Source organism: Narcine bancroftii, chromosome 5 (genome assembly GCF_036971445.1).
Source record: "Narcine bancroftii isolate sNarBan1 chromosome 5, sNarBan1.hap1, whole genome shotgun sequence".
NCBI classification, from domain to species: domain Eukaryota; kingdom Metazoa; phylum Chordata; class Chondrichthyes; order Torpediniformes; family Narcinidae; genus Narcine; species Narcine bancroftii.
The window spans coordinates 44,484,647-44,499,384 of NC_091473.1; the positions used below are offsets into that span (position 1 = coordinate 44,484,647).

General features: G+C 43.4%; 1 protein-coding gene across 1 annotated transcript in view; it reads right to left on the minus strand.

Moving 5' to 3' along the window:
- Nucleotides 1–8,999, minus strand: part of rad18 (RAD18 E3 ubiquitin protein ligase) — a 237,640-nt gene extending 228,641 nt beyond the window's left edge. Inside the window, exons 1-2 of the mRNA XM_069937290.1 lie at nt 8,714–8,999; nt 4,750–4,831 (exon numbers count right to left, since the gene is read on the minus strand). Of these exons, the coding sequence (XP_069793391.1) occupies nt 4,750–4,831; nt 8,714–8,851 (220 nt within the window). The 5' untranslated portion in view covers nt 8,852–8,999. The remainder of the gene's footprint in view (nt 1–4,749; nt 4,832–8,713) is intronic.
- Between the last annotated feature and the right edge of the window lie 5,739 nt (nt 9,000–14,738).

Consider the following 14,738-nt stretch of genomic DNA (forward strand, 5'->3'; position numbering starts at 1 on the left):
AAAAAGGGCCCACCTCCCACATGAGAACTTTACTGTTATGCCTCTTGTCGCCTGGATATATAAACTAAGGACCCATGATTCGGAGCCAAACAGAAGCGTGGGTATGACAATGGCTCTGTATACGCTAATCTTTGTGAGGTTTTTCAGTTGGTTGTTTTTCCAGACTCTTTTGTGTAATCTTCCAAAGGCGCTATTTGCCTTGGCAAGTCTGTTGTCTATCTCGTTGTCGATCCTTGCATCCGATCAAATGGTGCAGCCGAGATAGGTAAACTGGTTGACCGTTTTGAGTTTTGTGTGCCTGATGGAGATGTGGGGGGGCTGGTAGTCATGGTGGGGAGCTAGCTGATGGAGGACCTCAGTTTTCTTCAGGCTGACTTCCAGGCCAAACATTTTGGCAGTTTCCGCAAAACAGGACATCAAGCGCTGAAGAGCTGGCTCTGAATGGGCAGTCTACCTCTACCTCTACCGGCATCACCTACGGCTCCTAGAACGCTTCCACCAGCGTTGTCTCCGCTCCATCCTCAACATTCATTGGAGCGACTTCATCTCCAACATCGAAGTACTCGAGATGGCAGAGGCCGACAGCATCTAATCCACGCTGCTGAAGATCCAACTCCGCTGGGTAGGACACGTCTACAGAATGGAGGACCATCGCCTTCCCAAGATCGTGTTATATGGCGAGCTCTCCACTGGCCACCGTGACAGAGGTGCACCAAAGAAGAGGTACAAAGACTGCCTAAAGAAATCTCTTGGTGCCTGCCACATTGATCACCGCCAGTGGGCTGATATCACCTCAAACCATGCATCTTGGCGCCTCACAGTTTGGCGGGCAGCAATCTCCTTTGAAGAAGACCGCAGAGCCCACCTCACTGACAAAAGACAAAGGAGGAAAAACCCAACACCCAACCAACCAATTTTCCCTTGCAACCGTGTCTGCCTGTCCCGCATCGGACTTGTCAGCCACAAACGAGCCTGCAGCTGACGTGGACATTACCCCTCCATAAATCTTCGTCCGCGAAGCCAAGCCAAAGAAGAAAAGAAGATATAAACTAAATACCAGAGTCATGACTGAAAAGAGAAATTTTGGGCAGAAGCATACCATTTTTAAATGTTTCTTACTTATATGTTGATAAGATTAATGTTTATAGCTGTTGTGACAGGCCCAGAGGACCCCAAAACCCAGCAGCAATAGAAATTCACCAAGACAAACTTAAACAACAGTGGCTTTTAATTATCTTTAAACATTAAAAAAAATCAAACTTTAACTTATTACTATTAACTTAACCTAACTTAACCTCCTTCTAATTCTGAGCACATATGTATGTAATGTGTGTCTAAGTTCAGAAAAGTTCTTTGATTCACAGTCCAATCTCACTTCTCGCTCCTCCAAGTTCACCGGTTTCAGGCAATTCTTATACTATACACAGAATTTAACATTTATGAATCTTCACCAGGCTTTAGTGCTTGAAAGGTAAATGGTTACCACTCAGGAAAGTTCTTGCTAGTTTTCAGAGAGATTTGTTGCTCGTTGGACGCACACAACTGATTCCTTCCGATCAGCCACTTCAGTGTTTTGTCGAAGAAACTTGCCTTATCAGGGTTTTCTAGATGATAACCCCTTTCTTTCAGGTCACCACAGAGTTCCTTTTCAGTTTCCTTTATCTCAAGTGAAACATTATGCAGCCATCCATCTCCTCTTGATTGGACCACAAAGGCTTTGACCAGGCTGAAGCCAGAACTCACAACCTGTCTTACAAAATGGGGTTTTTCCAAAAGCTTGCCAGCTTGTCCTGTTCCAGTCCCAGCTGCTGCTGCTGCTGAACTGTCGAAATGAACTCTCTCTCTCTCTCTCTCACAAGGAAAACCACATGACCCTCTTAGAATAGCAGTCTGCACTCAGACTGCAGCACAGGACCCAATCTTCTAAGTGCATTCATCTGTTGCTTTCCAAAACAATAATCCATTACTCCACAGCATGTTCAATTAACACCTACTTGTGAAGTCTCTATCGACATTCTTCAAAGTTTTTGCAAAGGCACCCAATGCCTGGACTATCTGGCTTGACCAGAGCTCCGGCATTTTAAATGAGATGTTTTGAAGTGATGTATCTGTGTGTGACCTAACTAAAAACCCCACAATCCATCTTCCAAAAAATATCTATACATAACAGTTGTGGGTCAGTAACGTGAACAGGAGCAGGCTCCTGTTACAGAGAAGGTTGCTGTGTTCTGGCGAGGTCAGCTTCTCCACCAGCCTGTGTTCCATTATTTACCTTTTAACACTGGCAAATCTGTAAATGGGATGGATTTTGAGCCTTCCTTGCCAATTGTACATCATTCTACTACATGACAGAATAACATGAATGTCGACAAAGAAAGTAGTCTGAGCTGTGAAATCCAACACCATCTGGGGAGATGGTGAGGAATGCACTGAAAGCATACAAATAACAGGAGAGGTTAAAAAAAAAAGGTCCTAACTCTGAAATTAATTTGAACCAGGAAAGGCTAGAGTAACAAGATCAGAAACAAAAAAAATTACAATTACAGAAGCCTATTATGTGATACTGACTAGTCTTTAACTTTTTTTTAACCTCTCAAATTGCTACAGGAAAATTGTGTCACAATAATTGTCCTAATACTCAGGCAATCGTGATGTGCACACATTTAATGGACTAAATGATCAGCATCATTTCTATCAGTTCATATTTCTTGCACTTTATTTGTAATCATGAATCAGTATTTCATGCACACAACATGAAATACAAATACAGCTCATTTGGGTTCAGTTCTGCTGTAGGAAATCTTCTTTCACAATCCCTCAAGAATTCAGGATTCTTTTATGGTCATGTATTTAAATGTAACATTACACAAAATTGCATTTAGTCTGCCGTAAGGCGAAAATTCTGCATCAACAAAAATTGTCCGGCACCTTCATAGTCAGAGAAAGAGATACAAGAGAGTCCCTTCAGAATTACCAAGTGTCCGTGGATTCACCTCCAGCACACCCTCGTCCTCTGCAGCCACACAGACTTCAGTTCAAACTATCAGCAACCCAAGCTCCAAATCCAAACCTGACACAATCAGGAAGCCTTCAGCACATGAAATCTTCGGAAGCCCCTTCCGCTTTGACACCTTCTCACATCACAGTTCCAATATCTGGTATCAATATCTTCAGCCAGGCTCGAGCCAATCTCCAACAGTCCAGAGCCTATTACGAGTCCTTTGACACTAAGTCGCCAGCAGCCTGGAGCCTGTGTGGCTTCCTCACCTCATGCTGCCAACAGCCCACTGCCTGTGTGTTCTTCAGCTGAAGAGCCCCTCATTAGTTTTCCGCCATGGTCACCGTCCCATAGGCTTTAGCAATTACTTGCAACGCCTTCACTCTACTTTTGTGGGTTCTGAGCTGGCTGCTGTTGAGTCTCCTAGATATGGAATAAGGCAACTGGAAAGGCACAAGGGTGCATGGTTTGCAAGGTGGCACATTCCTTCTATCAGCTGCAGTAGGTGTCTGTGTCCTCCCGATCCATGGCCTTGAAATTCTTACTACCAGCCAGAACACTCCTTTTTCCACTCTGAGTGGTAATAGATGAGAGGTTCCCAGAGAGAGCTAGGATGTTGCACTTCAAGGTAGCTTTCAGCATGTCCTTGTATCTTTTCATCTGCACAACAGTGCTCAGATCAAAACATTCTCCACAGTTTTCATTACACCACTACTGACATTACAAACACCACATTCTCACGTCACAATTGCCAACAGAGGAGGTGTGCTGCACCATCACAACAACATGGCAATATGCTGGAACAATGAAAAAACTATGAGTATTGTCACATTTAAATAGAAAAAAAACAGTGCTGCCGGCACTGCGCTGAAAGTGGGGAGCAGAGAGGCAGCACCACTCCGCAGTGTCCTGATGTTGACTGCTCCATACAGGTTTTAATCAGCCTGTTAAAGGAGCCTATGGAATTTTTAATTAAAATCTTGAACCTGTCGAGTTTGTGCTGGCAGCAGCCACGAGGGCTGCAGACTCTGGAGGAGCAGTGGACCAGCGCAGGGCCCCAGAAATGGAGAGAACCTGTCTCCCGACCCTCTGTTGAGAAGCATTTGAGATGACCCTACAGGGCAGTGACTGCTGGAGGGGACCAGTGAGTGGTTCAACAGCTGAAAGACCTGCACAGCTGAGGGCCCACACAAGCTGCGAGCTGCTAGAGACTGGCAATGGGAACCAGATATCTGAACAGGATGCTGAGAGCAAGAAGGGTTCCTGATGGGCCTCAGGTGCTGAAAGACTCCTGATCATTTCAGAGGTTTGGATCTCTAGCTCAGGTTGCCAATGGATCGAATGGGGGACTGTGCAGCTGCAGAGGCTGTAGGTCTGCTGGAGGCAAATCCAGACACTCAGTGTCTCTGAAGGGACTCTTTTGCTTCTCTTTCTCTGTCAATGGAACTGGGCAATGCTAATGGTGACTCTTTATTTGCCTTACAGCAAGCAAAAGAAAATTTCTTGTAATATTACATATTCCATATTATTACATGACAATAAAGGAATCTTGAATCACCTGTAACCATTTGAGAGCTTAAAATATATTTTCAAGATTATCTACGCTGTTCAAAATTCATCTTTTTATAATGCTGATGAACATAAAGGTATAAATGTCTTCTCACATTATGCTTCACAGAAATCCTACTGACATCCCCATGTCAGTTAATATCTTTCAGACACGTGGATTATGAATGCTGCAGAGTACTTACAATTATGAGAACAGTGAGGTACCATCATTGCAACGTTGAAGTATTCAAAACAAATGCCACACCGCAAAAGTTCATCCATGGGCTGGAAAATAATTAATCAAAAAATATTTTAAAATCATATTTGAAATAATTGCATACTAAGAGTGTACCACTTAACATTTGTAGCTAGTAAGTTAGACACGGAAGAAACTGCAGATGCTGGAATTCTGAGCAAAGAACCAACAGCATTTACTCTAACACCTTTTTTTCCATCTCAGCAGACTCCAATCAGGAGGCATCAATAACGACCTCCAATTTCCATCAACCTCTTCCCTGGTCTTTTTCCCTCATCCCTGCCTTCCTTTCTATCCTTCTATCAGAGAGCCATTTCAGTCTTGGCCCTCTGCCATTCCCCATATTACCTCCTAGTTCCTTTCTCTTCTCCCTTCCCCCTTCCCCCCTCCCCCCCCCCATTTGTATTCTCAGATCACACTCTAGTTTGTACTCCTACTCCTTCTCCCCTCCTTCTTATTTGGGTGTCTGCCTGATTTTCGGCATTCCTGAAGAAGGGCCCAGACGCAAAATATCGACCTTTGTTTCCTGCGGATGCTGCGTGGCCTGCTGAGTTTCTCTAGCACTTTAGGTGCTGCACTGGACCCCAGCATCCACAGATTTCTTGTTTAACAAAGAGGTCAACAGTTCAGACAGCAACAACAGAGAGAGCAACAGTCAGTGTTTCAGATCAGGTCCTTGTTTTGACATTGAATTGGAAAAGGGCACCAACCTTAAATGTTAACTTTCCATCTCTCTCCATGGACACTGCCTGATCTGATGTCCCTCCAGCTTTTCTTTGTAATCTAGCCACACAATTTGCTGCATCATTTGGGAGATTTCTATGATTCATTGTATACAGCCATCAAGGGGCCACAAAACCATGAGTGATGCATTTACAGGCTGTCCAAGGGTAAAGAACAGGTTTTGTTTTTACAGATCTCTAAATCAGTTTTGTTCACGTATTAGATGATGCACAAAACCATATCGCCAGAGTACTGTAATGAATAGTGTTGTGACTGTGAATAAGCCACTGGACACTGAAGTAGTAGTTGAAAACAGGTCTTCTGAAGAATCTATTCCCTCTTCCTTCACTGTCACTCTGCAGTGGTGAGGTTTTAAATTTTTCAAACATCGAGATGACAATAAGTAATTAAGTACAGTTTCAATGGTTAGGATTGCCTAATGAACTTCATCGTTTGGAGTGCAAACAGATAATTTGGCAGAATTAAACATTTACAATGGAAGTACATCCAAATGACAAAATTCCTTTGAATATTCCAAGGGATTCTGAGTTCAAAATGGCAGACACTCAAAAGAAAAATCTACTGTGAGTGTTGAGGGAACATTTCCAGCATACACACACCTCCAGAGTATTAATTGACTAAACAGACATGTCCTGAGCTGTGCATTCAGTGGTAAGGATACACTTTGAACAATGTGGTAATAGAGGAGATTGCCATCTAACGTCTTCCCTGTTTTCATCATGGGTATTCAATTAAGGCAAATTAACATAAATCTATTTATTTTTGTCTTCTGCTGCCTCCTTTCGATGATCCAGAATTGGGATGTACCTCACTCATTGGTTTCAATGGCCTTGATAGTATCAATGGATATCATATTGTTTATTACAAGAGTATCAAGTATTGTTTACTTTGTCAATTTCAAAATCAAATAACAGGCCTCCTATTGTGAAACTTCTTGTAAAACTGATTCTCATTTAAATGAATTTGTTGCTCCACTTATTCCATAATTCTTAAAGACATTCTATAAATAATAATCCCTAACAAATGCCATTTTGTTAAGTTAAAGAGGGAACAGTTTTTAAAATGGGGGCAGGAAGGGGGAAGGATAAAATTCTAGTTTTGGTGTTCATAGGACAAACATATATAGGCAAGACTTTTGAATTGAATAATATTTATAGGAGCTTGTTCTTATAACTCAGGCATGGTCTATATATAGCCAGGTTAATATCTACAATGGCAATATGACAATAGCAAAAGTTAATAATGATTTTGTGTAGCAACTTAAAAAGATAAATGCCCAACATGCTCTTTATATACCTGGCTTAATTCTCAACTTTCTTGCAGAAGTCAGTTTGTGTGACGTGTTACTCACGCATCTGCCAACTTAGTGACACTCTCTTGCACACAATGTTTTATTTCTCTCACGTGTCCGTTGTTCTAGCATCTAATGCATATGAGTATTTTTCTTGAATTGTAGTCTCTGAATCTTGCGTGTCTCTCAAGCATGTGTCATGTCCCTTGCTCATACTAATGAGAGTGCAGCTCAAGGAGCTTACTGAAACAAAATCATTCTGCTGGGGTGGTTGCAGATTGTTTTGGATAATTCTCAGTCATCATCATCAAGATAATGGTGTCCCAAGAGTGGATTGGATTCAAGGATCAGTTAGAATGCTTTCCATTTTGTACACTCCCTGGGAGCATAACATGCACAGAAAATTCAGTGTACAGGAGTATTTGTAAACATTTGATTTCATTTGTGTTAAGTATATACTTAAGGAAACAAGTCATTTCTTTACAGTCGAACTAAAACCAAGTACTTGAGGAAAAATGACCAGCTTGCATTTTAGTTTTTCCATTAAATGCATGCATGCAGAAAGTTTTGACATCACAGATAATTTTGACACCCATATATAAAAATTGTTTTAAAAGGTCTAAATTTACTTTAAGCTTAAGTTCATGTAAAGCATTTCAGAATTGATACCCTACATTAATAAAATCAATGCAAGCTAAAATACATGGCGAACATATTCGTAACAAGGCACAACTACACTTGTACAAAGGCAATGGAACAGAATTACTGTCCCACCAGTGTGTCTCTCAAAATATGCATTCAAACAAAGCATCTAATTAGTAGCTGCAAATTAAGTCTTGCCTTTGCCTGTGAAGTTGCAAATTGAGGTGGTGTTTATTAATAGAGAGCAACTGGAGCACCAGGAATATCATGCAAGAGAAATAATAAATTAAACAGAAGTAGGTTTTCAGTCTTGCATTCTGCAAGAATGTTTACTATTGACTTCATATACCATGATACTCTTAAAATCTGTGAATCACAGATTAAATCTGTGCAAGCCTGACATCAACAGTGGCCGATTGGTCGCAAACAAGGGAAAGCATAATTCAGCAGTGGGAGCTGTATGGAAAACAAGGATGGCAGAAAATTACTGAGATGGGGAGAGCCAATGAAGAAATTATGAGGGTCCCAGAATACAGAGCAGGTGGTCTTGGTGTCAATTAGGGATTGGAGGGAGAGGAACTCTGCTGCAAGAATACATCAGCTCCTTTTCCACGAGCATCCCAGTTAATTGGCTGTGCAGTATCCCAGAATAGGAAACCCTTTGTGCCTTTTCCACTCAGCCACCCTGAATTGGGACAGTAATTGAACACAACTAACCCAACTTTCAACTTCAACTTTCTGCTGTCCCTTTTCCACTATCAGCACGCCGGCATCCACAAACAAGGGGACGTGAGTAGGGGTAGAGGCAGTTTACCCCCGGCATTAGACGCCAGCGTTCGAACAGTGTTCCTTTTCCACTGGACCCTGACCCAGTACATTGCCAGTTAATTCCTGGGACAGGGTGCCAGTGGAAAAGGGCCTATGGGCTCCGGCAGCCCAAGGAGCAGCAACAGTTGGTGTCAACATCACAGGCCAGAGGGGAGCAGCTGGTCAGGTGCACGTTGCAGTTGGTGAACTTTGCATGTGGCTTCATGCAACGGCAATGCATGTCCTATGTTTCCTGGTGCTGAGCTTGCGGCCGACAACCCTGCTTGGTCCAGCTGCAAGGCTCAGGGAGGCCGGGCCGCATTTCGGACCGCTACAAGATTCCCTGCCACGAGGCGGCGGCCAGAGACATCACCGCGCAGAGAGACGGCACCGAATCATCCCTCCATTCCCACCCTCACTCACTCACCGCCAGCAGCTTCCCCGTGCTCCCTTGCTGCCACATTGTCCCGGTCCGAACCGCGCGCGCTTCAAACCGCCGGATATACGTCACCGCCAAGTGGGCGTCGGCCGCTGGGCTGCAGTCAGTCCCGTCTGCTCGTACCATTCGTCGGCAGCCTCCCCGCGCCCTCACCAGTCGCGTCTCTGCGTTCAGTGCAGCGCTCGCCGGCCGCGTCCCTGCATTCCGTGCAGCGCTCGCCGGGCGCGTCTCTGCATTCCGTGCAGCGCTCGCCGGGCGCGTCCCTGCATTCCGTGCAGCGCTCGCCGGCCGCGTCCCTGCATTCCGTGCAGCGCTCGCCGGCCGCGTCTCTGCATTCCGTGCAGCGCTCGCCGGCCGCGTCTCTGCATTCCGTGCAGCGCTCGCCGGCCGCGTCTCTGTATTCCGTGCAGCGTTTATGTGGAAAATAAAACTATGACTGCAAGTTTCTCTTCCCCCCCCCCCCCCTCCATTAAATATGCAGTGTCCTTGGGGAACCATGTGGCCCACGATAAGAATGGCAGGTTGAGACAATGTACAAGGTTCAGTAACCCTATTGTCCACTCTGGGCATTGTAAATATTCTCCTCAGAGACTCCAAACCTGAAGCGTTGAATGGTCATTTCTTTTCACTGACTCCAGCTTCTCGTTGGTTGTTGAAGGTTCCGTGCAGCATTCCCCATGATACATCCACGGGTGCAGTGCTAAAAATTTTAGATGCCAGAGCTCACTAGAAATTCTGGACAAGGAGCTGCCCCATGTGGTCTCAGCGTGGCGCTCCGGTGAGCTCCAGCAGCATTTCACCCCTGGGTGCATCCAACAGTGAGAGCTGCGTTCTCTGCAGCAGCAATCTGCCACATTCAGTGTGAGGGATACTGGAATGTTAGGAGTCCAGAGATACTGGAAGCAAGTGCCAATTAAGAATAAAGTATTATGGGTTAACTTAAGGTGAAGGGATACTGGAATGTGAGGAGTCAAGCAAGTGCTCATTAGAGATTAAGTATTATGGGTTAAATCAGGGTGAAGGGATGCTGGAATGAGAGGAAGGGTTGTAAAAGTGTAATAAACTAAGGATCTTCAAAGTAGATAGCTTTAGCAAGTCTTAGGGATTGATTAATGAGTGAAGAACAAAGACATGATACTTCTCTGGCTAACAAGTTTGCAGGAAGACACATAAACTGATAAGAAGTTAGAATCCACGTGGGCAGAATTACCTAATGTTAAACCAATCCAGGAGGCAGAAGAATGTTGGGGGGAAGGTATCTCTGTACTGAAATGAAATGTATAAAAGTTGGGTCAGCCCCAGTATCTGTGTGTATTCCCAGGGTAAGGGGAAGCACCCAACTTTGCATTGTTGTAATAGTATAATAAAAGTTCTTTGTTCTCACTTTTTGTCTCGAGCAAATTCTGTGAAGGTACTTCTGTTTCTCACATTCAGCATCTGCAACCTTTGCACCAGTTATTGCAAAGAGTCAACTGCACCAAGCATTCTGAACTACGAATTGGCTGCAGCCAACACATCAGGTACTATTGAGCATCCAGGACTGGGATCATCCACCAAAGAGACATTGTGCAAGATTCACTGGTTGTTTTCTCCATAACCAGCACTGTGCATCAATCGTCTGCATTCTTTACTCCAGGTTACACACTCTGTCAGTAGCTTTATCTTCCACCCAAGGCAGTGTGCATGTAATGAGTAATACCTTTACTACAGCCATTCTCAATGTTTGTCAGCTATGCAAACCCCAACCACCACCACCCCCCCCCCAACCGACTCTGACAAAAGTTCATGGGCCCCTTTCCTGAGAACAGAAAAATTCTTCCTTCAGTCTGAGGAAGATCTGACATTTTAACACAAAAATTCTGGAGACAACAGAACTTTGATAAGTAAAAACTGATTTTATTTTGTTGCTTTTGCCCTCTACGAAGGTTACAGGGTTTACTGATCTTTTTCAAGGCTATGTGCTGCTTCCTGCTTCCAAATGACTATTTATTGGATCAAAGTCGTTACAGTAGGACATACACAATAAAAGGTGGTGTACTAAGGAATGCAGTAGAACAGAGAGATTTGGGAATGCAGATACAACATTCCCTGAAACGGCACCTCAGGAAGATTGGCTTGTGAGGAGAGCTTTGGCATATTGTTGTGAATTAGGAAACAGGTTTGGTAGATCTCAAAGGTAAGGATTCTGGATGTACATTCTTTGTACTGAAGGATTTTATTTACAGAAGGCAAGAGTGGGAAATGCTAATAGATATAGCACACGCACGCACACACACACACACACACTTTACAGAGCCGTGGGAAAGTAATATTGGCAGTGAAGCACACTACAATTAATAACAAACGTGGAAAAATAGTGTGAGAACAAAACACACACACACCTGAACAGGTACATACAATGATCATAGAAAAAAAATCACTACAATGCCCCACCACCCCTTGACTCAGTGCAGGCATATCTCTATGCTACAAGGGACACTAATTAAACACTCCCAACCCTTTTAACATTGCACATCTTACCAACAGTTTCTCCAGGGCCCTTCCACATTTCTAGACCTAGAATGGTCCTTAGCTGGCAAAGAGGGAGAACAAAGAACACATGGCACCTTTATAGTGCTGGTCGTTAGCAGGGAACATTGGCTTGAGGCCAGGAGGGTTAATCCAATTACAACTGCCAAGGCCAAGTACAGGCAGACTGGAGAGTCCAGTCCAGGTAATTTACATGGATCAATGTGCACTAATGGGTGGGGCAGAGCCAAACCTTGATTGGCAGCTGGTGTGTCCTCTGACTAGGTTGGGGTCAGTGCTGTTACCTGACAGCCACAACCCTTCCCAATACACATGTAGGCCTTCATAAATCTGAGTATATGAATTGGGGTGTTATTGGTAAAGTTGTATAAGACATTGGTGAGGCCAAATTTGGAATATTGTTTGCAGTTTTGGTCACCTAACTACAGGAAAGATTACAATAAAATTGAAGGAGTGCAGAGAAGATTTACTGGGATGTTTCTGGGTCTTGAGGAGCTGAGGTACAGGGGAAGGTTAAATAGGTTAGGACTTTATTCCCTAGAGTGTAGAAGAATGAGGGGAGATATGATGGAGGTGTACAAGATTATGATGGATAGATTAGAGTAAATGCAAGCAGGCTTTTCCCATTGAGGTTAGGTGAGATACAAACCACTGAACATGGGTTAAGGGTGAAAGGGGAGAGTGTATGGAGAATATTAGGGGGAATTTCTTCACACAGAGAGTGGTGGGAGTATGAAACAAGTTGCCAGCTGAAAAATGCGGGCTCAATTTTAACATTTGGACAGATACATGAATGAGAGGGATAATGAAGGATGTGGACCAGGTGCAGGTCAATGGGACTAAGCAGAATAATAAATGTAAATGTTTAATTTTTTTAAAATGTAGACATACAGCAAGGTAACAGGCCATTTCGACCCACGAGCTCATGCCACCCAATTATACCCAATTAACCTACAATCCCGGTAAGTTTTGAATGGTGGGAGGAGAGTGAAGCCCCCGGGGAAAACCCCGCAGACACTAGGAGAAAGTACAAACTCCTTATAAACACCACAGGATTCAAACCCTGGTCCCGATCACTGGTTCTGTAACAGCATTGCGCTAACTGCAATGCTAACCGTGCCATCCCAATAGTTTGGCACAGACGAGAAGGGCCAAAGGACCTATACTGTGTTCTGCAATGGTTCTAAGCTGGGTACATTGAGCACGTCCGACAGCATCTGTGGAGAGAGGAACTGAGTTCATGTTTCAAATTCCCATCTGACAAGCCATCTCAAAATCACACCAAGGTTATTATAATCTCAGGTGTCAGCTCTTTATTAGATGCTTTGTTATGATCTATTGCGTTACAAATATTTGCAGTGCAGGAGGATCCCATTCAGCCCCTAATGTCTAATGCTGACTATTCACCAAACTAATGGAATACTAATGTCACTTCCTGACTTTTGTCATTCCATGAACAAGCCCTCCACTGATCCATACACCACCTTAGTTTTTTTACTTTGATGGATGTGATTCACCTGCTGGCTTTTCTTAGTCAGCACTCAACCACTGATTCTCAACTGGATCATAGCTTGTCTCTTCCACTCTTCAAGAAAGTGTCTGTAAAAACTGGTGGGTTATAATGGGTACCTATTACAGTCTTGAAGCTGATGCTGAACCTGGGATTGTCTCTGACAGAGCATGCCTGTGGAATTCTTTCAATTTCTCCTTGTCTGCAGGTGGAAGCAGAGAGAGAATCCTGAGAAGATACAAATCTAGCAGAGAAATAAAATTCAATACTTGGGTCATTTGGGAGACTGCAGTCAATCTGCTACATCAGCCATTCTCAACAATTATTTTAGTTATGGCCCCTTTAGGACTCTGCTCAAAGTTTACAGGTCCCCTTCACTGTGAAGCATCACATCTAGTTCGTCCCTCTTCTCTCCTGCTGACTACATAAAAAATATTTTATAATTTCATTCAGTGCCCTCCCCCCATAAATGTATTGTGGCCCCAGGGAATCCGTATGGCCCTGTTGAGAATGACTGGTCCAGATGTAATGAGACTATTTGCCTCCATCACCTCAAGTAGCACATTATAGAACTCCAGCCACTCAAACAGCTTGAGATATAAAATTATTCACCACAAAGTCTGGTCAAGAAGGGAAGAAGGCAGAACGCCATGAATACCACAAACCAAGCAAAGCACCTCAGACTATATCTTTGGCTTTCAACATCATTTGAACAGCATAAATTCATCTCACAAAATGTAGCTTGATGAGTATCATGAAGTGTTACTGACTTGCAACTTTGCCTTATCTTATGCTGCAAGATTTGTTCTTGAATTGCCACTGTTCAACTCTGGACTTCTCTGATATCGCTGTTGAACTTGTTGCTACCATCAGCTCCAGTCATATGAAATGGAACCCTCGTTATTTCATCCATCTGTTAGAATTTTTCATAGTTGCTCAAATGGGCACAACACAATTTAACCTTTGAAGAAAGTTGTGTAGGCCTGTGAAAATGAACAGAGCAGAGAGGGAAACAAGAGAGAGGAAACAGTTTAAAGGACAAGAAACAGGGAGAAGAGGGAGATGGAGCAGAGAGAGAAACAGAGATGTGGTGGAGAGGAATAGAGATAAGGAGATATCAGGAGACAGATCCAGAAAGTGAAATAAAGTGTATAAACCTCTTCTTTTGATTTAACACTGTTTTTCATTTCTCCTGTCAGCCATAGATGACCCACTTTTCCAGGTGCGATTTTGTGTTTTTGTTTGATTTTGCAAATCTTGTATTTTAAAAAAATGCTCCCCATTGTTTGACTGGCATCATATTCAGCCACTGCAGCTTCTTATTTGAACCAGCTAACTTATTCTCATTAATTCTCAATTTCCATTCTTTGCACTTGAGACCCCATTTCTGGCTTGAACAACATGATCAAACTAATGTAAAATTTGATCATTTGGGTTAATTGACCTTGATGGTCTCTTTGCTGCAAGATGATTAATTATTAATTAAATCTTTCACATTACAGCCCATAGCATCCAAAATTATTTTACCCTGTGTGCCAATTCCTCTGTCATCAGCATTCCCTTCATTCATGGATCACATCAGATGGACCCTGACGTGACTCAGTAATTCCTTTCTGAGATCCACCGGTCTTTCAGCCAAAATTGAAGATAGCCTCTGCAGGCTATCCAGGCAATGGCCAGGATACTTTCCCTTTTTTCCAGACTAATTGTGGCAATCTTCAGCTTGATTGAGATGGTGACAGCACTCCCCAATTTGTGACACCTCTGACCACTTCATTCAAGTATGTCTTCAATGTATCTTTGCAGTATTTTCTTTTATTTTCATGGGATCCCGGACAATGATTCAGCATGGAAGTATAAACCAATATTTTTCTTATAATGTGGTAAGAGGCCATTTTGGCCTTATCATGCTAGCCCAGATCCCCCAGGAGTACCATGGAGAACATTCTGGCTGGTTGGATCACTGCCTGGTAT